The sequence below is a fragment of the Leptodactylus fuscus genome, chromosome 9, assembly GCF_031893055.1.
Source record: "Leptodactylus fuscus isolate aLepFus1 chromosome 9, aLepFus1.hap2, whole genome shotgun sequence".
In the NCBI taxonomy this organism is placed as follows: domain Eukaryota; kingdom Metazoa; phylum Chordata; class Amphibia; order Anura; family Leptodactylidae; genus Leptodactylus; species Leptodactylus fuscus.
In genome coordinates this window covers 34,321,759-34,344,575 of record NC_134273.1, presented here as the reverse complement: position 1 = coordinate 34,344,575, position 22,817 = coordinate 34,321,759, and the positions used below count along the sequence as shown (strand labels likewise).

General features: G+C 39.6%; 1 protein-coding gene across 1 annotated transcript in view; it reads right to left on the bottom strand.

Annotated features, from left to right (window-relative positions):
- Nucleotides 1–22,817, bottom strand: part of NUP210 (nucleoporin 210) — a 54,550-nt gene that overhangs the window by 20,484 nt on the left and 11,249 nt on the right. Inside the window, exons 8-29 of the mRNA XM_075286953.1 lie at nt 22,071–22,139; nt 21,420–21,526; nt 21,148–21,288; nt 20,752–20,889; nt 19,256–19,411; nt 18,312–18,507; nt 17,943–18,088; nt 16,617–16,838; nt 15,455–15,628; nt 13,784–13,976; nt 13,588–13,694; nt 11,027–11,131; nt 9,638–9,739; nt 9,134–9,262; nt 8,570–8,697; nt 8,323–8,458; nt 7,268–7,330; nt 6,266–6,445; nt 6,022–6,102; nt 4,415–4,546; nt 1,111–1,269; nt 785–876 (exon numbers count right to left, since the gene is read on the bottom strand). Of these exons, the coding sequence (XP_075143054.1) occupies nt 785–876; nt 1,111–1,269; nt 4,415–4,546; nt 6,022–6,102; nt 6,266–6,445; nt 7,268–7,330; nt 8,323–8,458; nt 8,570–8,697; nt 9,134–9,262; nt 9,638–9,739; nt 11,027–11,131; nt 13,588–13,694; nt 13,784–13,976; nt 15,455–15,628; nt 16,617–16,838; nt 17,943–18,088; nt 18,312–18,507; nt 19,256–19,411; nt 20,752–20,889; nt 21,148–21,288; nt 21,420–21,526; nt 22,071–22,139 (2,956 nt within the window). The remainder of the gene's footprint in view (nt 1–784; nt 877–1,110; nt 1,270–4,414; nt 4,547–6,021; nt 6,103–6,265; nt 6,446–7,267; nt 7,331–8,322; nt 8,459–8,569; nt 8,698–9,133; nt 9,263–9,637; nt 9,740–11,026; nt 11,132–13,587; nt 13,695–13,783; nt 13,977–15,454; nt 15,629–16,616; nt 16,839–17,942; nt 18,089–18,311; nt 18,508–19,255; nt 19,412–20,751; nt 20,890–21,147; nt 21,289–21,419; nt 21,527–22,070; nt 22,140–22,817) is intronic.

The window sequence follows — 22,817 nt, the reverse complement described above, 5'->3', positions numbered from 1 at the left end:
CCAGGGCTCAAACAAACCAAACAAAAATAAAAAAAATTCCACCTGGTTCCTGGAACAGCAAATCTTGATGGAAGACGGGCTGACTATTGGGTTACAAAAGGTGCCCATATCAGCGGTCACCCAAAATAAAATATCCCCTATATTAAGTTATAGATTTCTCTAAACCTTGACCCCCGAGTTGTTATTTAGCACAGAACTTTAAGTAGTAGATTAAACCAGTAGTTGCTGAGGATATATTGTTGTTTTTATGCAAAATATTCATGGACCCTTCATTTCCGTAGTTATGAATTGGCTAGAATCCATGTTTGTTTTTTTCTGTTTCTTTTGTTTTTGCAGCCCACCCTTACCTTTTTCGGTTAAAATAAATCTTAATGGAAAAAATATATATATTAAAAGAGAACTAAGCCACTGCTCATATTTGTGTCGGTCAATTCCATTTTTGGGCTCTTTCATCCAAAACTGACAACAGTTATTGATCAGTTACAAGATGTGACTTATACCGATAGTACCCGATGGATCAACTGACTTAAAATGGTTACCCACATGGTGTCTGCTGATTTACAAGGAATTACAGGGCAGCAGGCCATACTAAGTGTTCCACCATTTATAAAAGGGAACCAAGATAGAGGTGGGGGGGGGGGGTTTACCAATGGCAGATGTAAACAATACCCAACAGCCTCATTTGTAAAGCTTTCAATTTTTTTTTTTAAGCGATGTATTTTGTTTTTAATCGAAAAAATTGTTTATTATACACTTACGATGCTAAAAAGGCAAGTACATTTACCTGTTTGTTTGCAGCCTCAAGTTGGAATTTGGAGACATAAGGATCTGCTCGGCTTTTAGATTTGGGTTTATTAAATGTAGACGCTCGAACACCTAGAAAGGGAACTTGTTGTTAGAAGAATTATAGAAAAATACAGGAGGAGTATAGAAGAATATCCTGCGATCCTGGCAGATAGGTAACTAAAAGTGACAAAGTCAATCACTGCTGTACATATGGAAGATAAGGGCAGCTCCAGTCAACTCATAAATCTGTACACAATTATGCAATTCATTATATCCATAATGGAGGATGACACAGAATAATAAATGGGTTTCCGAATCAATTACCTGAATCTGAATCTCATCCGACAATTCCTGAGCTTGGCCAAAGAACTGATCAGCTGAAGCATCTGTTACTCGTACCGTTACTCGAAGCCCAGTTTTTCCTTTCATTTTGGCATAAACATTCATTGCAAAGTTGTATTGTTCTGGAAGATTAAGAGATGCCTGGCAGGAGAAAGTCAGAACAGAACAATGACTCTTTTTAATATATTACATGCCTGGAGTGAAGAGAACAACACGATGATTGAGAAGGCTGGAGGCTGGGGAGCTGGCTCCTCGACCACCCAAATCTTCATACCATATGCTTTATAACTTCAGTCTCAGCATAGTAACATCATTTTACATATTCTAGGCCATAAATCTATGAAAATCACCAATATTTATAATCTAACACTATTTTGAAATTCAGGGATTCTGATATTGGCAGCCAATCCTCAGATTAATGGAAGCCAGACACCCGACTGTCCAACTGATCTGTTGTTGTTTGAAGAGGTCGCAGCATTCAGGAGAGGGTTGCAGTCTCTTCACTACTTACTAAGAACAGGGCCGTACATATTAGATGTCATCGGCCTGTGAAACAGAAGTGACACTCGTACAAGAAATGAAGTCACTTTGAATAGATGAATGGTGCTCCCAATGAGGACACCAACAGTTCAGATATTGATATTATCAATATACAAGTCCTAAAAACCTCTTTAAATTTAAAGAACTGATCTGAGTAAAATACGATAAGGGCACAGTTTTAACAGAGTCTGTGGAAAGTATGTGTTATTGTACTTTAAGGGGATTCTACCATTAAAACCTTTTTTTTGTGGATGTCGGAATAGCCTTTAGAAAGGCTATTTGTCTCTTACCTTTAGATGTGGTCTCCGCCGCGCCGTTCCTTAGAAATACAGTTTTTTACCGGTATGCAAATGAGTTCTCTCACAGCGATGGGGGCAGGCCCCAGCGCTCAAACAGCGATGAGGGTGTCCCCACCGCTGCCAGAGTATTGTCTCCAGCACCACCTCCTTCTTCGTCCGCAGCGTCTTCTTCAATGTCTTCTTCCAGCACAGGCTCGTAACTTCTAGGCGTCGGGCCTTGAGCAGAGCAGACTGCGCAGGCCACGATAAAATGGCCGCTTGCACAGTATTGTTAGCGGCTATTTTCCCGTGGCCTGTGCACCTGCACAGTGTGCTCTGCTCAAGGCCCGATGCCTAGAAGTTACGAGCCTGTGCTGGAAGAAGACATTGAAGAAGACGCTGCGGACGAAGAAGGAGGCAGCACTGGAGACAATACTCTGGCAGCGGTGGGGACACCCTCATCACTGTTTGTGCTCTGGAGTCCTCCACCATCGCTGCAAGAGAACTCATTTTCATACTGGTAAAAACCGGTATTTGTAAGGAACGGCGCAGCGGAGACCACATCTAAAGGTAAGCGACAAATAGTCTTTCTAAAGGCTATTCCGACATCTTATCCACAAAAAAAAAAAAAAAAAGTTTTAATGGTAGAATCCCCTTAAAAGAATATGAACAGCTTCAAATTCACATTTTCTTTCTGTAATTTTGCTTCCTAAATTGAGCAAGTAAAAAACAAAAAAAAACAAAAAAAAAACAGCTGTTGTAGCTCCTTTATCTAGAAGTTCCATGCCGAATATGACAGATCAGAAAGTAAATTGTGCCGACTCTCTTCTTTCTTTTATATAGTTGATAAGGTTGGATAAAGACACAAGGTTATCCAAGACCAACGTATAATCCTACAAAGTCAATCCAGAGGAAGGCAAGAAAACCCCATGCCTATGATGAAGACATCAACTGCCTCCGTGGGGGTGGGGAGGAAACCTGGCATTTGGAAAAAGTCCTAACTCTATCCCATAAACACTAGTTCCCTTAACCTGTGATATTTTTACTTTCTATATCCAGGCCCTTCTTTAACTTCTGTAAGTTTTCAGCCATCTGTGACAGTAAATTCCAGACTCACTATACAAGGGTCCGAGTTTTGCAGTTTTCAGGGATCTTTAGATTCAAAATGGATGCCACATGGGAGCAAACTGGCTGAAGAAAACAGAGTCAGTTTCTGATGTCTGCTAGATTGTCACATTCATGACAATACAGCCTTAGGCTCAGTTCACATCTGCGTTGGGAGTCTCTGAAGAAGACTCTGCTGCAGATTCTGCTTAAAATCAGTGTGAACCTAGCATTGGTCAGCTAAAAAAACAATATGTTCTAGAATAATTTCCATGTCACAGGTATCCGAAGTGGAAAGGAAATATAAAGACCCTTGAAAAGGTAAACCCAAATCGCAAGAATAAAGAAGTGTTCTACAACATTACAGATCAATGTATTTGATGGAAACTTCTTAATGGTTTTATTATTCTTTAGGAATAGGATTATCCAGATTATTTCCAATAAGTACAGGGGAAATAAATTGTGCAAATTACCTTAGTATATATGCTGCAAATAAGAGATAAAATAATCCTTTAATAGTCCCACATTGGGGAAATTTCAGGGTTTTTTTTTATTTTTTAAGATAAGATAAAGGGGTTTTCCTGGCAGAATTTTTTTTCATCTTTTTTTTTTTTTTTTTTTTTTTTATAAATAAAAGTGTTAGTGATGGGTTAATAAGTACACCCATCTACCTTTAGCAGTGTTTGGGGTGATTTCTGGGTATCTCTGGCAGCTGCTGACATTCTCTCTTTTGTTTACAGGAGTAACTTCCTGCTGTGCAGCTTCCTGTGCAGCTGCTGCATTAGTTCCCTCTCACTCAGTCCCCCCTTCTCCTCTCACTCCAATACAAAACCCTCCATCTCACTAAGTCTAGCCCCTCCTACTCTTACTAACTAGCAATCCTGCCCATTACTAGCCCCTCCCAACATCTCCCTGGCTAACCTATTCCGCCCACTGCTAGATGACAGGAAGGAGCCGTCCCCGGACACAGGATGACACGCAAGTATTGATGGAGATAGGGGAGGGGGATGCAGTGAAACTTAACGCCACCAGATTTTCAGAAAGTGTCCCTAGGGTGGACACATGACCGCTCCAGGGATATGGGTAACTATACATTTTTTATTTTTTTTTAATTGAAGCAAATTAGAAGTTAGGAGGGAGTTTAGTTAAGGGGTTAACAGTTTATCCTGGTCAACCCCTTTAAGTACTTGCTTGGACCTACTGATGTATAAAATTTTATATATATATATATATATATATATATATATATATATATATATATCTCATCAAATAAAATACATGAAGAGGTCTAAAAGTTGGCAAACCCAATTGCTTAGGGACCCTTGCACAGTACTGTATCGCCACATATGCACAGTTGTCCTTACCTCATCATGCCTGCTCTTCACCTCTATAAAATCCCGCTTTATCACAGACCAGTGAAAAGTAAGACCAGGAACTGCATTACCAAATGAGAACGGGGTTTGGCTACTAGAGATTCCCATTACATAAACTGGCATCTGTCGTGGCAAAGGGAAAACAAAAACCACAATATTTACATACAGCGTTCCTACTATATCCGGTACTATGACATCTGTAATATGGGTGAATACTTTTGTAATCGTAAATGGAATAATTAATACAATAATATGTAATCTATACACAAATTATATTCTATACATGCACAAAAATATGTAAATGCTGGTAGATTTTGATTTTCTTAAGCATATACCCAAAATGGGGGATCGAGGACACAATTGTTTTTTGGGGTTTTAATTTTATAGCACTTGGTAAGATAATAATGACATCATTTTTTTCTGCAGGTCAGTACAATTACAGCATCATCAAATTTACAGATTTTTTTTTTTTTGCCTTACTTTATCTGTAACCTTTAAAAGAACAGCATGTCCTGCGATACTGAAATCTATTCCAAGATTTCAGCAATCATTTGCTATGGATAACTGGCAGAAGCGATAAATCAAAGTTGCCATTTGAAATGCCTTTAGTTTTTTTTCCATGGCTGTGATCTGTTTTTTTCCTACAAGATTTAACAATTCAAGGAACATCCTCAGGGACTGGTGATTCTATCATTTTTGCCAGGTGGTGTTAATTTTGTAAGTTCATATCTGGATTTTTCTTTCCCGCATTTTTAAAAAATTACTAAACAGAAGTGTAGTCATTGTGTGTGAAACTGCACTAAGGCTATGTTCACACGGAGTTGTTTGCAAACAAAAAAAATCTTATTTAGGAATTAGGAAACAATTTTTTGACGTGGCTTTTTACATAATGAGTTTTTTGTTGCGTTTTTTTTTTTTTTTTGCTCCAGCAAAGTGTATGGACCTGGAACAATCTCTTTAAAAAAAACACCACTAGAAGTTTTTGCAAAAGCCGCGTCAAAAACATTGACGTCAATGTGTTTTTCCAAGCAGAATCCACCTGAAGATAGATCACAACCCTTTTGGAAGGCGTTTTTTCAGGCGAATTTTGAGGCAGAGATTCTGCTACAAAATCTGCCTGCAAAAAAACTCTGTGTGAACAGACCCTAAGAGGTAGATCCACATGGAACAAATAGGCTTTTGTTATCCTGCCTGGATATTTAGGTAGAAACATTTGAAAAGTATTAAATAGCAGGCATGGATAGCATTATAACAATGCAGAAGTCAGTGGATCTCCCGTGGTGGAAAATTTTCTGTTTGGCATGCGGCAGTTTTTACAGCAGGTTTTTTTTGTTTTTTGGGTTTGTTTTTTTTTAGCCAAAGCCAGGAGTGGATTTAGCAGATGAGTTATGAGTTTCTTATACATTTCCCATTCCTGTCACTCGTGGCTTTCACTCAACAGCAACACAAAACACCACAACACGAGGCCTCAGCCTAAAAAAAATAAATAAAAAAATAGACTTTTTTTCCTTTGTTTCGATAGCACACATATGTAATTGCACATGCAATGCATACAATTGTCCCTGTGCTTGCCCATTCACTACATTATTTCAACTCACTTGTGTGCCACTTTTCATTCTGGTGACGGGGGCATAAATCCGCACACCTTTCAGCTGAATTACCTCAACTTCTACTTTGTCCTGAAAAGAGTAAGAGAAAAATGCAGGTAAACAGAAAAAAAAAAAATCAATTCAGCATGTTACAGTCTATAGGGATATGCACATTTAATGTAGACACTTTCTCTGTACCATTATCTGACCATTCACTGTATCAGACATAATCATCTCTCCAAAAGAAATTTACCTCAGAAACTATTGCCACTTTTCCAGATTCAGTATCAACTGCTTGAATGACGCCAGTCACTGTAACATTTCCAATTTTGGCCCCTTTAACCAATCCATTGCTGCTTACAGAGGCAACGTTACCATCAGTGATGGAGAATAGGATGTTGGACTGAGGCTGTGGACCTCCTTCTGACGTGATCTAGATAACAGCAGATAAATTATTTCGATATATGCTCAGATAGAAGCAATGTGTAAGAGGTTCCAAAGGAAAAAAAAACAAAAACAAGAAAAACACAAAAAAACAAACAGCATTACAGGCTGAGGCTGGAATCACACCTGTGCTCGCACTCCCTCTGGAGATTCCATCTCCTAATCCGCTTGAAAAATGCAAAAGTTTTCTGTCCACATTTTCCGGGCGGAAATCCATCATATAGTCAATGGGGTCTGCGGGTAACCACTTTTTAAGCGGATTTCTATTTTTACAAACTGTATTAATTTTCACCTTCTTTCTGTGAAATCCTGCATTTTACTATTCTTTCCCTTGCTTTTCCATCTACTTGTATTAATTCCAGAAACATCACTGGTTAAAAACAGTGTCGATAGCGGGTTATTTGTATGCACTTGCAGCTCTACATAACCCAATCCCCAAGTGTGTTTCCAATCAGTGATACCTCTGGAAATAATACAATATAATTGTTTGAAGTGACCCCTCCAATATTATTTTCCCTGCTTCACATAGACAAGCCTGTACACAGTGAGAAGAGAAAAAAAAAAAAAAAAAAGAAAAATACAAGATTTCACAGAAGTGAGTCAGAAATGTGTTAATAATTACATGTATATTACAAAATACATTACACAAATATTACAATACAGATCACAAAAGCACGCAACAAAACAAAAAAACAAACAAAAACAAAAGTTATTCGAAAGCTTAGATATGTTTTAACAAAAGAAGTTAAACATAGGAAAGCATGTAGAGTTGTCCATATCTTTCAAGATTATCACTATAACACAAATTCACCTGCATCATAGCACCGATAAGCAGTATAATTCGTCTAGGCAAAAGACGGAATGGAGGGAATACCTGCAACATAAGAATACAAAAGGTTACATTTAATACAAATACTAGTTATCAAAACAGAATGATTGATATATTAAAAAAGGAGACCAGGATACGAAAGAGTAACCTTCACGGCATCATCTATAGACTTTTTTTGGAATACCGTATTTTTTGGACTTTTCCCCCCAAATTTGGGAGGAAAACGGGGGTGCGTCTTATATTCCGAATGTGGACTATAAGGACTATAAGGGGGGCGGAGGAACGGAAGTGCAAGCATCGCCATGCTCCTGCCACCGCTGGTTTCCTGCAGCGGCAGGAGTGTGGAGATGCTGCGGGCCTCAGCAGCTAAAACACTCCCCAGCATCCGCCGTGCAATTACAGAGACGACACTGGAGCTAATGCCCATAATGAGAGTCTTCTCTGACCGTGGGTATAGAGTATCCCCCCCCCCCCCCCCCCAAAGTTTAAAAATATCCGCCAGAGCTGGTCCCCACTGTCCCCATACCTGTAGAGTTGCAGGCCAGCTCCTGCGCGATGAGGTCACAGGAGCTGACCTGTTTCTGTGACAGCTGGGAGGCTACAGTAGGCTCCCAGGCCTGTCAAATCAATATTACTATTCTGGATGGTCTATGACCATCTTTATAGCTTAGCATCATCGCTGGGTGGTAAGGAACACCCCCTCAGACAGAACAAGGCTATGGACGAGTACTGTCAAGGAGGGCGTTCCTCACAGCCCACCTAGATTGTCAGGAACACCCTTCTGACAGTGGGCAGAGGTCAGTAACAGTACCAATATCTCCAGCCCTGGGGCACAAAATGGGAAAGCCCCAAATTCAGTGCACTGTTGGCTTTCTAGAGGTGTATAAAACCATATGTGCCAGAGGGCATGAAAAGTCCTCTTTGCTTTTGACTAAAACTGTTACAGGGCACCAAACAAGGAGATATACTATAATACAAACGTCTCACCTGACTACAACAAGCAAGACCAACATCAAAGTCTACCCAAAACTATTTACCTCCAATGATTTAGGTGAAGAGTCTATTTTGCTGGCAGATTTGTCAACAGCGGATGCAGTCAGACTAGTCTGTCCTATGGCCAGACCACGGACAGCAAAGACTGCGGTAAATTCATCCACTCTCTCATTCAGGGGTCTAAAAGGTGAAAAAAAAAAAAAAAAATAATTTGAAAACACAAACCAAGCTGCACAGTCAATACAGATATGCTTTCCTAGGACTCTATGGAAGCATCTAGAACATACTCACTTGATTGACACAATCTGCGAGGATGAACCAAGATCCAGATTCATGTAGGGAAAATATCTAGCAGGAAATGGCTTTTGAGAAGAGTCCAGGACCCTCACGTAGGCTTTAACAGTCTTCCCAATTTCTACCTGCATGGGTTAAGGAAACTTTGTTATTTATATTAATGATACCCCATCCTGCCTTTCAGCTGCTCCCCTGGGCGACTTAATTTGGGTCCGATGCTAATCAATAAGATTGACAGTTTAGGATAGAGCCTTCCTAGTACCACTGACATGACATACGTTCTGCCACCACTGCTACATACAATCCTTTGCAGCATTGGCAGTGTGCAGGTTCTGCTTGCGACTACCAGCTAGGGTAAGTGTGGTTACCACAACCCTACCTGCTTCGCTTTCTGAATGGTTATGCTGCAGTTGCTGTAGCGTGCAGAGCTACAAAACGGGTCAATAGTAATAGTATGAGGCTCCACATTGTTTTACGTAATATTGCGGGTTTTTCCTTTTTTTTTCATAACAGTTCATCCAATAGCTAAGAATCCCTATAATAAATATAAATAAACCTTACCTTGTCAACCACCCTAACATCCACCTGGAAAATATCCGACACGAAAACACTAACTGTGGCAGGCGCTGGAAAAGCTAGACAGAGATCGTAAACCATAACTGATAGTGTTCCTGGACGCAAAGGATAAACCTAAAAGAGACATTAAATCATAAGCAAACACAGGTCAAAAAGTCATATCTATTACCATCAAAAGACTATTACAGCCTACCCGCACAAAGTGAAAATTCTGCCCTGAAAACACATTTAGTGGATTTAATAACACAAATAAGGTTCTAAATAGTTTAACTTAAGGAAGAGCTCAGTTGCGCAATGGCCATATTGTCTAACAGAAAAGGCCCACGACAACAAAGTGGTACACAGTGCTAAAATGATTAAATGACAACGAACTCGTTGCTCAAAACAAGCAAGCTCCAAAGTAATATTTTTGCTTCTTGGCCCAATTTTTTAAGAAAAAAAAAAAAAAGAAGAAGATAGAAAAGCGTTATCAGATCCATCTATACTCACTGTGACAACTCCTGTTGATTCCTGAAAACTGGTGTTAATAATATTGGAAACACTGCTATTAATGAAGAAGTATCCTGACCCCTCCAAGATTGTAAATTCAGCCTGAAATGGAAAGATGGAAAGTATGAATAATGGTCAAAAACAGTTTTAAATAAAATATTAAAGATCACATCAATAAGGAAATGCCATGATCACCCGCCAACGCTGAATAATGCACTGGCAATAGATCGTACTGGCCACATAGTCCACTATCCAGGACTCCGTGCAGACTGACATGCCATATTTCTAAAGGCTATGAAATCATGTACATCTTCTCTTTAATTTCAACATACCCAATTTGGGAGATAAGCCCTTGCCAACACCTCTGGCTGTGGGTTATCTCCTCTTTCCATTGAGAACACAAGCATGCTCAGTAAGCTTGCATGCGTTTGAGAGAGAATCAAGAAAAATACTCATTTGCTAATAACTAAAGAGGTATGGCTACCTAGAATGGGTAGAAAAAGTTGAAACTGTAAGCACTAAGTGTCTGATCAGTGGGGGTGTGACCAAGGGGACCCAAAATAATCACAAGAATGGGGGTCTTTTGTAACTGCTTCTGAAAGTCTTGCACAATTCAGCATTTTTTGGCAGTTCAAGTTGTAGCTACTATTTATTATAGCTAACATCATTATTATTATTCAGAACGAGTCTCCCTTTAACCTAAAATTTACATACAACCTCAGAGAGGACATACGTTTTTAGAATACATTAAGAATTGAGGTAATTGACAATGACTAAACTAAAGTGACGGCTACTGAGACATGACATTCATCGCACTATGTAGAGCTGTCAAATCTCTTTCTGCCTGCACCAAGATCAGAATAGACAAGAAGTCTCATCCATCAACACTAAACTTAGCTGCCCTATCAGACTTCATATTTACAGAAGAAAAAAAAAAAAAAAAAAAAAAACTCTTAAAAAAGGACAGAGTGTTGTAACCTATGCTAGTAAGACAATTACGGCAAGCTCAGATACATACATGATCATTACTGATCACAGGTAAAGGATCTTGAAACCTAAAGATGGTGTAAGGTGAACCCATCCTTTCCAGTTCATCTTATAGAGTTTATCCCAACACAAACACAGATTATCAACAGGAAAGGAAATAAAAAGTAAAGATGATTGGGCCTGAACTTTGGGACCATGCACGGAGCCCAATATGCAGCAGGACACATACATCATTGCAATTACATGCCTATGGACATAATTAGTGGATAGGTGAAAAATACGTCTAACCGGAGTCACACAGGTGATAAAACTCCCACAGTTTCCAGTGCTTCTTTCTACTGTAGTCCACAGGATGAGCAGTCATAGAAGAAAACCTATATAATAAAGAACAGAAAATCTCACCGTGACATCTGGATGATTATAGATGGAAATCGATCCAGGGTTTACCCTCACGTCCTCCACAAGAAGAAGTTCTAGGCTGGTGGCAACTGGTGTGAGTGTCTTTAGCTGTAACAGAAGAGCATATGAAGTAGAATAAAAGATACAGTACTACATATGAAGACCATTATAGAACAAACAAAAAACAAACACTCAGATAAATCAGACACTGTATATACCATATTCCAAAAACTTGGAGGAAGAGTCATAGAAGTATATGGTCCAAAAGACAAAACAGTCATGCTGGTGTTTCTACATAGGGACTGTTATCAAGCTTCCCAGTTGTAAGCCGATGGCTGGTCAGGTAATGGAGGGGGTGTACATCTCACCCAGACTACTAAGGTGGGTGAAATGAGAAAACTCCAGAAGGAACATTTCTCAGCAGATAACTATTGTCTGCTGAGGGTTATTTCAAAGTTCCAGTTACTGGGCTGGATTTTTAGGAATGACAGGTAGGATTGGTAGTAGGACCTGTCATTCCACCCCCCTCCAGTCCACACTTTGGGGATGTTCCGGCAGCGACTCAGTTGCACAGAGTCTCCTCGTCAAGGAGGCTTAAGAAGTTGCTCCAGCACCAACACTTTGGCAGAGCTTGGCTGGAGAGCCAACAGAGGTGATATTTTTGGAGCTGTGTCCTGAATGATTCTACTGGCTTTTGGATTTCTGTTAGACTAGGTGAGGTAACCTATTCTATGTTTAGTTAGAGCCTAGCCGGGCAGGGATTTATTTTTGTATTGTTTCCTTTTGTTGCTGCACTACCTTTTTGAGTGAAAATAAACTCTACCTTTGTTTTGGACTAAAGAAACTGGACTTGTGTGTCTATGCCACCCCACCTAGCAACCCCAGACCCTGACACAGTCATCATTGCATCATTTATCTGGAAACACTGAGGGAATGTATGATGGCCAGGAGACATTTTCACAGGTTTATGTGCAAAATTGGGACTTTGTAATTATTGTGCTGTACATTGTGCAGGCTGTCAAAGTGGGTGGGGGTCTGTACAACAGATTTGCTATAGTTCAATAGTTCATACCAGAAACTAGTGCAAATTACAGCACAAGTCTACAAGTGTTTATATTTACCACAGGATTTGCAGTTCTGGTGCATTGCTGGAAGATGGAAAATTTATTGAGAAGCATATGTCTCATAAAATAATTTCCATCACACTCCAGTGTTCCTGTTATATATAATCCCCAATATGTGGTACTTTCCAATTTCCCCATTGGTAGCAATGGGGCAGCTTCAACATGTGTTTGACTTGTTAACATCTGGAGAACACTTAAAAGGTAATCCGTCTGGGCGATTTGGGACACTAAACCATCCACAGACCTTTATGGACCGGGGATTTAGTGTACCAAATCGCCTGTAGTAAAGCCATAAGTGTCTGCAGTATATATATAAAAAAAAAAAAAAAAAAAAAAAAAAAAAAAAAAAACACCACACACCTTATACGCAACTGCTATACTCCTTGCACAGACTCCGTTCTTCACTGAAGCCAGAGGAGTACACCTCAGCTTCAGTGTGCATGTCCTGTACCTATGGCACTCACGCAGTGAAGCCTGGGTGTACCCTCTTGGCTTCACACAAAAATAAAACAAACTACAGGTGTCTCAAGTCGACCTGACATGATACCTTTAAAGGCAATCTGTTAACAGAACTCCGCTCTGCAGATAGGCTAGATAAGGTATTGCCATTTTCATTGTCAACGTACAAATAAGCTTTTTGGAGCAAGAAGGACATTGATGCGTAACTCTTTGGAACAAGAGCAACACCCTCATTGCTCCAAAGATCTTCTTTACATATTGACAAAAATAGCAACAATTCTACAATAGAAGCAATGATTCACAAAGGGAAAACACGGTTTCATTCAGGTGACCAGATTGATATGCAGGTTTCTGCTGACAGACTCCTTTTAATATGCAATGTTATTAACAGAAGTCAATAATTCCATTTAATATTTAGAACGGGCAGTCAAAAGAAGAGATAAACTTATTACAGTAGCTCATGCTGTATGATAACCTGGTGCATTTTGCTAGACAGGTTATACACTTGGCTAAGTTTATACCATATATTAGTTGAGTAACTTTAAGCCAAAACTGCTGGAATGATATGGCTTTACTTAGTGGCCCTAGACACGACTGTGTTCTGTTAGGGTAACATGGTCCATGTGGGGGCCGTACTTCCCGGACTGACCACGGCTGTGTCCATAGAAATAACTGTATTATCATCGGATACGATGCAGTTAGGTCACGAATGGCCCAATAGCTATTGTACTAAACTGACATATTAGTACAAAAGTGATAGATCCATTCTGGAGCCCGCTGCCTCATAACAGACTATGATGCAGTAAATTCTACTCATGTGAGTGAGTTCAGCCCAGGAAATAAGGCCTGCACATGGACCGTGTCTCCTGGATGGAACATGGTCGTGTACAAGATCAGTCTACAAAACCCATCTGCAGTGCCCCAACAAATCGATCTTAATACCACCACTAACAAGACAACAAGAAATGCGCCACCACATACCAGTGTTCTCACGTTGGCAGCTTTCAGTTGAGATTCCTGGTAACTATTCGCTTTGGCAGTAATAACAGCTGTCCCTGATACGTGATGTACATGAACAGTGTTCAGACCTACAACAATAACAGTAATAACAGTGCATTATATATCATGGTGTTGCATTGAGACATTTTACATGTAAAAGCACAAATTATTATTTTACCATGCATCTTCCTCTGCCCACTGCCGTCTTCTTTCTGAATATATTCCATGGGTTTGGAAGCATCAAAACTAGCCAACGGCAACTTGGAAGAGTCCCACTCCACGGCCAAAGAAGTGAAGTTGTCAAATTTCCTCCCCTGGTGATCATAGGCTGACAAATGCAGCAACTGGTTACGATAGTTGGAAACTGGAATCTAGAACAAAATGAGATCAAAACATACTAAAGATTGTTCTTGTTTTGGTAATTTTTTTTCTCCATTTTATATCTCTACTGTCTGAAGCCTTCACTGCCTTGTATGGTCCACTAGCTATACAAAGGCTATTATTTTCCAGGATGAAGATTATTTTTCAATGGCACCATTTTGGGGTCACACAGGGGGAAAACTGGAATTAAAGAGTCACCAAGTTGAGTTCTGTGACCTTCGGAGCTTATGTGCACAAAAACATTACAACATTTTGCATTAGTTTAGCTTTCTGTACACCAGTTTGATCATATGCAATCTTTCAAAAAGTTGAATAAATGGTCACAATCTCAAGTTCAGTAAAAGGGTGTCATGACAGTGAACCAATATCTCAAGACATAAGATATGCAACATTTGTCAATCATCACGTAACATTTTAAGTTTGACTAATGTTATGGCAATGCGGGCCTCATAAAAAAAGGATTTTTTTTTTTAAATGTATGCATTATATTATATATTTTAAAGAGGACCTTTTACCTCCTGGGGTACATGTGGTGTAATACACTGCTAGAAAGCCGTGTGCCCTTTCTTGAGGCGGATTCCGCCTCAGGAAATCAATACAAGTGAATGAGAGGCAGAAAACCGCGTCGTGGTTTTTTTTTTTTTTTTTTTTTAAAAAAAAAAACCTGCCGTTTTTTGCAGCGGTTTTTCCCAAAAACCGCCTCAATGTCCAAAAACCGCTTTTTGGACATTTTTTTTTTTTTTTCTGGACCAAATTCCGCCACACCCTATTCACGTGTGCACTAGCCCTAAGGCGCTAACTGTCAGACCACAATAATCTCAGACTCCAGGTCTTAGGTGGGTATTTAAGAAGAATGCGTGCGCTTTTTTTTTTTATTCCACAGGCAAAAGTTTATTCCCACGCAGTTTAGAATGGGACCACTCCTCGTGTGGACCCACTAGCAGATCTCTGTCAGAAGCCAACTGCGTGCCCTGCCTTTCTGCCACGGATCTTTTTGTAAATACATGTCAGACTTGCCACAGGTAAATCCAAGACATATGGACTTCCGACTATGACTAGAGCGCAGCAGGTTTACCAAAAGGTAGAAGTATGCATAAACACTAAGGAGGGACCTGCCTGTTTACACAAGGGAATAATAAATCTTTGTTCTCTTGAAGATCAACACTTTATGGCAATAGGGCACAGAATAAAAAGGGTTCTGAGCCAAGAGTAATACACACACCCTCTGGCCACAACAGACAATTCTGACATCATCCGAGTTACTGCTTTGTCTAAGTCTTCTACATTAGCACAGACCAAAAGAAAAAAAAAAAAAAATCTATTCTGTTAAATATTCTCCAGATATAAAAAGCAGTAACATCACTATATCAGGTATAAACTTCATATACTCCTTAAGCATTTGGTTATTTCATGAGATACAAAGATGTGCTTTAGGGTCCCACATAGTGTATAATCCTAAAATACATACCACTTGCTTCTCTTGCTGCATCAGGGGACATATGAGATCCATATGTGAATGTTTGTAGACAGGATTGACAGTAAATCGTGATGGAGGAGAACAGGCTAGCTTCACATTAACGCTCTCGACTGCTGGAAATGGATTGGTCTCTGTGGGCTGGTTTCCAACGGATAGTGAAATTATCTGCCAAAGGAGGAAAAAAAATTAAAACAGGAAAAGTGCCTGTTTCTGCGGATTAGGGTCTAAATTTACAAACACTGGGTATCTGACTGCTGGAAAACTTCCTGGCGATCAGGAGAAGGAGGACCCGATAGTGATTGACCAAAACTCCATTCACTTCTATGAGGTTTTCAGTCCCATAGAAGTGAATGGAGTAGTGGTCACATGTGTCCTACTGCTAGTTTCACCAGGGTAGGTGGGGGAGGGGGTTGGAAACCACTGATTTTGGCCATCTCTAAGAGAACTGGGATCTTGTCCCCTCTGGTTGCCCAACGGGTATTTTCTGGTCAGCAGTGCAGGGATTCCTGGGAAATATATTGGAAGGAAGAACAGGAGTGTCCAGCCATGCACCCATATTGCATTGTATCAACGGAGATACTGCGTTTAAAACGATAATACAATGTAGTTTAGGTTTTAATTCTGTAATGGACAGGGGACTGGGATCCAACCCCTCCTCTGTTTAAGACTCCAAGCACATGTGCCTGAAAGATGGCCAGACCGGAATATATTTCTGCTGGATAGAAAAAGCACATCATGCTGTGTACGTAGTTTCTGTTTTGTCTGACTTTGACAATGTTAGTCTATGGGTTATATTTGCAATTCTACTGTATACAATGGTAAATTAGGAGGCATTGGGCATGCAGGCAGAATTGTCTGACCGTACATGAAACGGATACCATAAAATGCAATGTAAATTAGTGCCCAGTGTATATAGTTATTTTTTGACTGCAGATACATGCTGCAAATGAGATTCCAATAACAGAATAAAACTGTCTGGGGGTCCTACACAACTAGATCTAATACAATATATGGCTTAAAAAAAAAAAAAAAAAAAAAAACCACACAACCACACACATCCATCCTGACCAGACACAACCCTTGGGCTCAGTGACAGTATGAAGATATGAATGTACAAAAATTTCAGATACAGCAGGCAATTCATCATCATTACCTGTTCACCAAGGTCTCTGCAAACAGTCCTGGCCCAATGCTGGAAATGGTTACGAGATAATGGGGCATCAAGCAGAAACAGACCTGTGCTGCCTTTATCTTCTGTAGATAAATTCCTGAAGAATTTCAGAGGTTCAAGTATCCAAGGCTTGGGCCCCCCTTCAAATAGCATGTCTTTAGATGAACCTAAAGTAACCAGTGCTACAGATGGAGGGTCAATAGTCTAATAGTGAAAAAAAGAAAAAAATACAATTACGGTAACTACACTATTCAGACTGTATATCTTACAACTATGTGTGCCACCCATGTCTTAACGGGCCCATTCACTGCTGGCCACAAAACAGACAGGTATAGGACCGGTCATGAGTTTTGCCCTGGGATCACTGCCACATACATGGGTTTGTAAAGAATACCTGGACGTGTGTATGCAGCAATGTATGAGTCAGTGTGCCATCTGTGACAACCATGGCTAACACAATGACAAAGCACATGGTAGTGTGCATGTACACAGATAGAAAACAAAGTTCCCTTCTACATATGTCCAGCACTGGAGGACTACTGGTTAACAACAGTACTGGGAACAGGACTAACTTGAAAAGAAAAAGTGAAAGGGCCACAGTGCTTAAGGGGGGGGGGGGGGGATTTCTACTTTAGAGATTTCTGCCGAATCCAGGGCATATACCATAATTGTATGATACTTGACAATCCCACCTCTGTTTCTCAATGATGACTAGTGCTACAGCCCCTGTGAAGTGTTCATGTCTTTTCCCATTCACATTTAAAGTTCCCAAAATCACATAAGCATAACCGAGTAAGCTGATATCACTTTCTATAGCCTGCAAACTCCATTAAATGAGGGTAGCGCTCAATACCAGGTATAATACAGCACACAAGAATAAGCAACACTTTGATGGAAAAAGGAAAACTCGCTCTAGTGTCACATTATTAGAAGGTAGCTTCCTATAGATGAACGCCCATTTTTACGAAACCCAGTGATATGATCTGAGACCCTTATCTATGGCCTCTCACACAGCCAACCACTACCCCACTTTGCAATGTTGAGGGGCAATAACACCGAAACAGCTGTCTGTGCATGGGTCTCCCTTCCTTCTGGAGAAGATACTTTGGTTTGACTTTTATCCAGGATAATATCACTAGGTTTCCTGAAAACCAGGCACTAATCTATAGGGAGCTATCTTTCAAAACCAGGTTTTCCTTTTCATCATCAATAATGACTTATTTGTATTCTTTATCCAGAATTATCCAAGTCATTCCTCACTCACTTATTTCAGGAAAGATAGAATTCCAACGCATGTATTGTATTTACCTTCAGAGGCAAGTAGGAAGCTATGATTATTTTTGCCTTCAGATGTACATGACCATGTGTGTAGCTGACAAATATGGTGGTGTATCCTGGAGTTTCAGCTTGTACTGTAATACCGCTACAGTAGTCCAGGCCAGGCTTTAATTTTCCTAGCAAACACAATATGGAGAGAGACAGTTATAGAATAAGCCTGGACAACCGAAAGCCAGCTCTACTGTGAGCCTAACATAAGACTAGTAATTAGTTTGGGAACACATGACCGATAATGGGTCGGATAAAAGTACAGTTAAAAAGATACTGTTATAATCCAGGCTCTGTTCTAATAAAAACAAATAAGGATTTAGTACAATATATCACCACACATTTCCATACCTGGAAGTATCTTAAATATCCCAGACGTCTCCATTTCAACAGCCAAATCAAACTGTGAACAGTCGCTCAGCGTCACCACCTCGGCGTCTCCACTTAGGGGGCCAAATATCCTTAGAGGCAGCTTAAGATGCTCCCCTACTCTGACTTCTACAGGGCATGGTATGAATTCCATGCCAGTGGGTTCAATGACAAATACCTAAAAAAAAGTTTTCAGAAATTAAACAGAAGAACCTGAAGAATCACAAAATATAGAGCATGTGTTATTGAGAAGATATTTTCTTCCATGAAGGAATGTTCTAGAGTTAAGATATATTGCAGGCATAGGTTTTTGGCATTCCTACTTATTAACGTAAAGTACTGTAACTTCATTACTAATTCTATGAAGGTTATTCTCATGTAAAGAAATAACTTTACAGTGCTCTTTCTGTAGGTTAGGTTCTTTCACCAATTTTGGACGGCTGCAGTTTCGGGGGTCTGCCGACTCGAGGCACATTCCATCAATCACTGTTCACCTTCCACTTCGTAATCACTGTTGGTTTTGGATAATTCAGTTCGCTTGTTATGTCCCTTAAGGATCAACCATTTCTGTGGTACCCCACAATTACCCCTTTCTTGAAGTCAGACAACGCTGTACTGCGTGGCATCTTGCATGCAACTAATGCCAATGCTGCTTCCTACACAATATTTAACGGCGGAAGGCATGACGTACAACACGACCACAGATTGCATGGGTGTCCAAATATCTATTGGTAGACATTGTAGATATACACACATATACAGGATAGATCTGTTGTGACAGACGATTGCGATACAAAACCATGTTTTGTTTTTCTTAAAAGATGGCCATCTCTTGACCAAGAACAAAGACCCATATCTAGATGGCAAATTAGACATTACTAGAGTAGTAAACCCATTGTTATTGACTTTCTGAATCTTTTTCTTACCTTCATTTCTCCATAATGAAGAAGATTTTGAACATCTCGAGCTCGTATGACACTTACACCAATGTCATCACCAGTTGTCATCAGACCTTTAACAGTCACAGTGGCCACAGCATTACTAGATGAAGACCATGTGAAATTGCCACTTCCACCTTGTACCTAAGAAATAAAAAAGACTTAACATATAAAGGATCTAAGAATAACATAGAATCAATATAAATGGCTATGTGAATATGACACGCTTTCTCTTTAACCCCTTCCCGCTGATGGCATTTTTTTGACTCCCCTCCTTCTAAACCCCATAACTTTTTTTTTTTTATTTCTCCGCTCTCAGAGCCATATGAGGTCTTAATCTTTGCAGGACAAATTTTTCTTCATGTTGCCACCATTGATTATTCTATGCAATGTACTGGGTAACTGGAAAAAAAAAAAAAAAAAAAAAAAAAAAACATTTCTGCGACTTTATTACAGGCTTCCGTTTTACGGCGTTCACTGTGCAGCCAAATGACATGTCATCTGTATTCTGTGTTTTGGTACGATTACGGGGATACCAAATTTATATGGTTTTATTTACATTTTAACCCCTTAAAAAAAAAAAAAAAAAAAAAAAAAAATCCAAACTGTTAAATTTTTTTTTTTTTCTAAAAGTTGCCATATTCTGACATCTGTAACTTTTTTATATGTCTGTGTACAGGGATGCATAGGGCGTCTTTTTTTGCGGGACCACGTGTACTTTTTAGTTCTACAATTTTCGGGAAAACTTATTGCTTTGATCACTTTTTATTCTAAATTTTATCAGAATCAAAACAGTGAAAAAAACGGTGGTTTGGCACTTTTGACTATTTTTCCTGCTACGGCGTTTACCGTACAGGGAAAATATTTTTAAAGATTTGTAGAGCGGGCGATTTCGGACACGGGGATTCCTAACATGTGTTTCACAGTATTTAGCTACTTTTATATGTGTTCTAGGGAAAGGGAGCGATTTGAATTTTTAATACTTTTTAAAAATATTTTTTGCATTTATTAGACCCCTTAGGGGTCTTGAACTCCAGGGGATCTGATCACTAATGCAATGCATTACAATGCTAATGCATTGCAAAAAAATCATCATTTCTTTTGCAGGCTGCAGACTGGCCGGGGAGCCTTTACAAGGCTCCCGGCTGTCATGGAAACGTGACATTGGCCCTGGAGCTTTCTCCAGGCGCCGGCGATCACCGGCAAAATGGCGCCTCCGGACCGATCGGAGGCATTAGCGCTGGCTGTCTATTGTGTAACACAGTAGACACCCAGCGGCTATGGCGGCCGCCCGACTCCCGGGTGGCTGCCATAGTTAAACACCCGACATGCGCCGTACTAGCACGGCGGATGTCGGGAAAGGGTTAATAACCAAACAAAAGTAACATTACACATACATTGTGTTTGCGTAGCCATAATCTTTCTTATACAGTTTCAAAATGCACTGAAATATTTAGGCATGACTAATATAGTATATGAAATACCTGAATTGTATACTGATAGGTTCCAGGTTTTGGCTGCCAGGGAAAAGTTAGGATTTTGGGTGACAGAGTAATTGGTGTGTAGATCTCTACTTCTTGCTGATTCCTCACTGGATTTGGTAACACATGAACACCTCCATCCTGAAACAGAAGACATTTGTAATATATGTTAAATGCATTTTACAAAATAAAGAAAAAAAAAGTTTTTTTCCCCCAGGATAAGTAAGTGTGTGTGTGTGTGTGTGTGTGTGTGTGTGTGTGTGTGTGTGTGTGTGTAATATATATATAATATATATAATATATATATATATATATATATATATTTTAATTAACATAAAAACAAAGCAGAAGAAAAATAAAATACCAAGCAGAAAACCACACACCACAACAACACCATACCTCATCAACCATACAGGTTAGAGCTGCATCAATGACTGTTTGGCCACTCTTCAAGGCCTTTACACGATGGTAAGAACCATTAAGGGAGGATTCCAGAACATCAAAATATTCTTTAGGTATCTTCGCTTCGATACGTATATTCTGCAATCAATAACAACGGAGAAAAAGTGTCAATGTGGTCATTGCCATGGCTATTGTTGCAGTTAACCATCTATAAACATGTGTTGCTCTAAAGCATTTAAAATAAAGGGGAAAAAATATAAGATGCTTACATCTGATAAGTAGACCTTGTTACTAGACTTGTCATACACATCAATAGTTACTTCATAATATCGTCCAGTTTCAAGAACCCACCGGTCCCCAGGCTGCACAGTGAAACCTATAAAGAATAAGAGGGAAATGAAAAAAAAAAATAAAAAAAATAAAATAAAAAAAATAGCCGGTCGGAGTAATAGGACTGACAAACAGACCACATTTCTTGACCCAAATGTGTTCGGTGAAAGGGCCCAACTTTTATTTTATTCATTTAAATTTCGATTTATTTGGGGTTAGTCGTCCAGTGGGTAGAGTCATCTAGTGATCAACAGCCTTCCCTGTATATGTGTGCGCATACAGAGATCGCGCTGTCAATCACTGAGTAGATCCACCCACTGGATGACTAATCCCATAAGAAGGAATTTTAATGAATAAATTACAAGTTATACTAGATCTTTGCCCACAAAATTACATCAATCTGCTCAGCTCCTCCTGCTCTATAACCTGATAAATTGCATATTCATTAGGTCAGGCGCCCTTTAACACATAGTTTACAGAGGACCCAAGCTATGGCACCACCACTGACCATCAACCGCAGTTTTAAGTTTATATCAACCTACAAGATACCCAAAAAAAAAAAAAAAAAAAGTGACAGAAAATATACATACCTAAATAACCAGGTTCAACCACATAGATGGTACCATTTGGCAGCCTTGAAGCACCTTGCATACGAATATGTAACATCATTAAGGAAAACACGATAGCAAGAGAAATTACGTTAACAGAAGGTCAGAATTTAAGAGAAGTGTCCCTACAGTAGAATATTACATTTCTTAATGTCACTGATCCTAGTGACGCCATGTTTATAGAGTGACAAGAATCAATATACAAGTGAATCTATGGAGTGTGAGCTACTGGATATGTGGCACTGCGGCAGCCCTAGACGCACTAGGATGATCATTCTAAAAGGAAATCAAAAGAATGCCAGGGGCGCTAAATATACAGCCAGAATCTATACACAGGAGACAGAATTATCCTTTTAAGTTATTGTTGAGTATTCTCTTCTCAGGAAATGCAATATTAATTGTAGCACAACCCTTATATACTAGAAAAACCCTTAATGTATTAGAAAACATGGCTCCTTTCTGAAGTGAAGTTGTAATAGTGCTGCCGAGCCACTACACAGTATACGGAGTAGTCTACTTCCTTCTTCATACATGCTTTCTTATCTGATCTCATCCAGCAGGCAGCAATACCTTTCAGGTAATTTTCTGTGCATGACTGACTACTAACAATACAATCATACTCTTGCAGTCACCGGCCCTGCAAAAATCCGCTCTCGTGTTTAAAAGGGTTATGTAGGGGAAAATGAAACTTACCAGTGTATTCCCTGCACTGGATATGCTTTATTATTT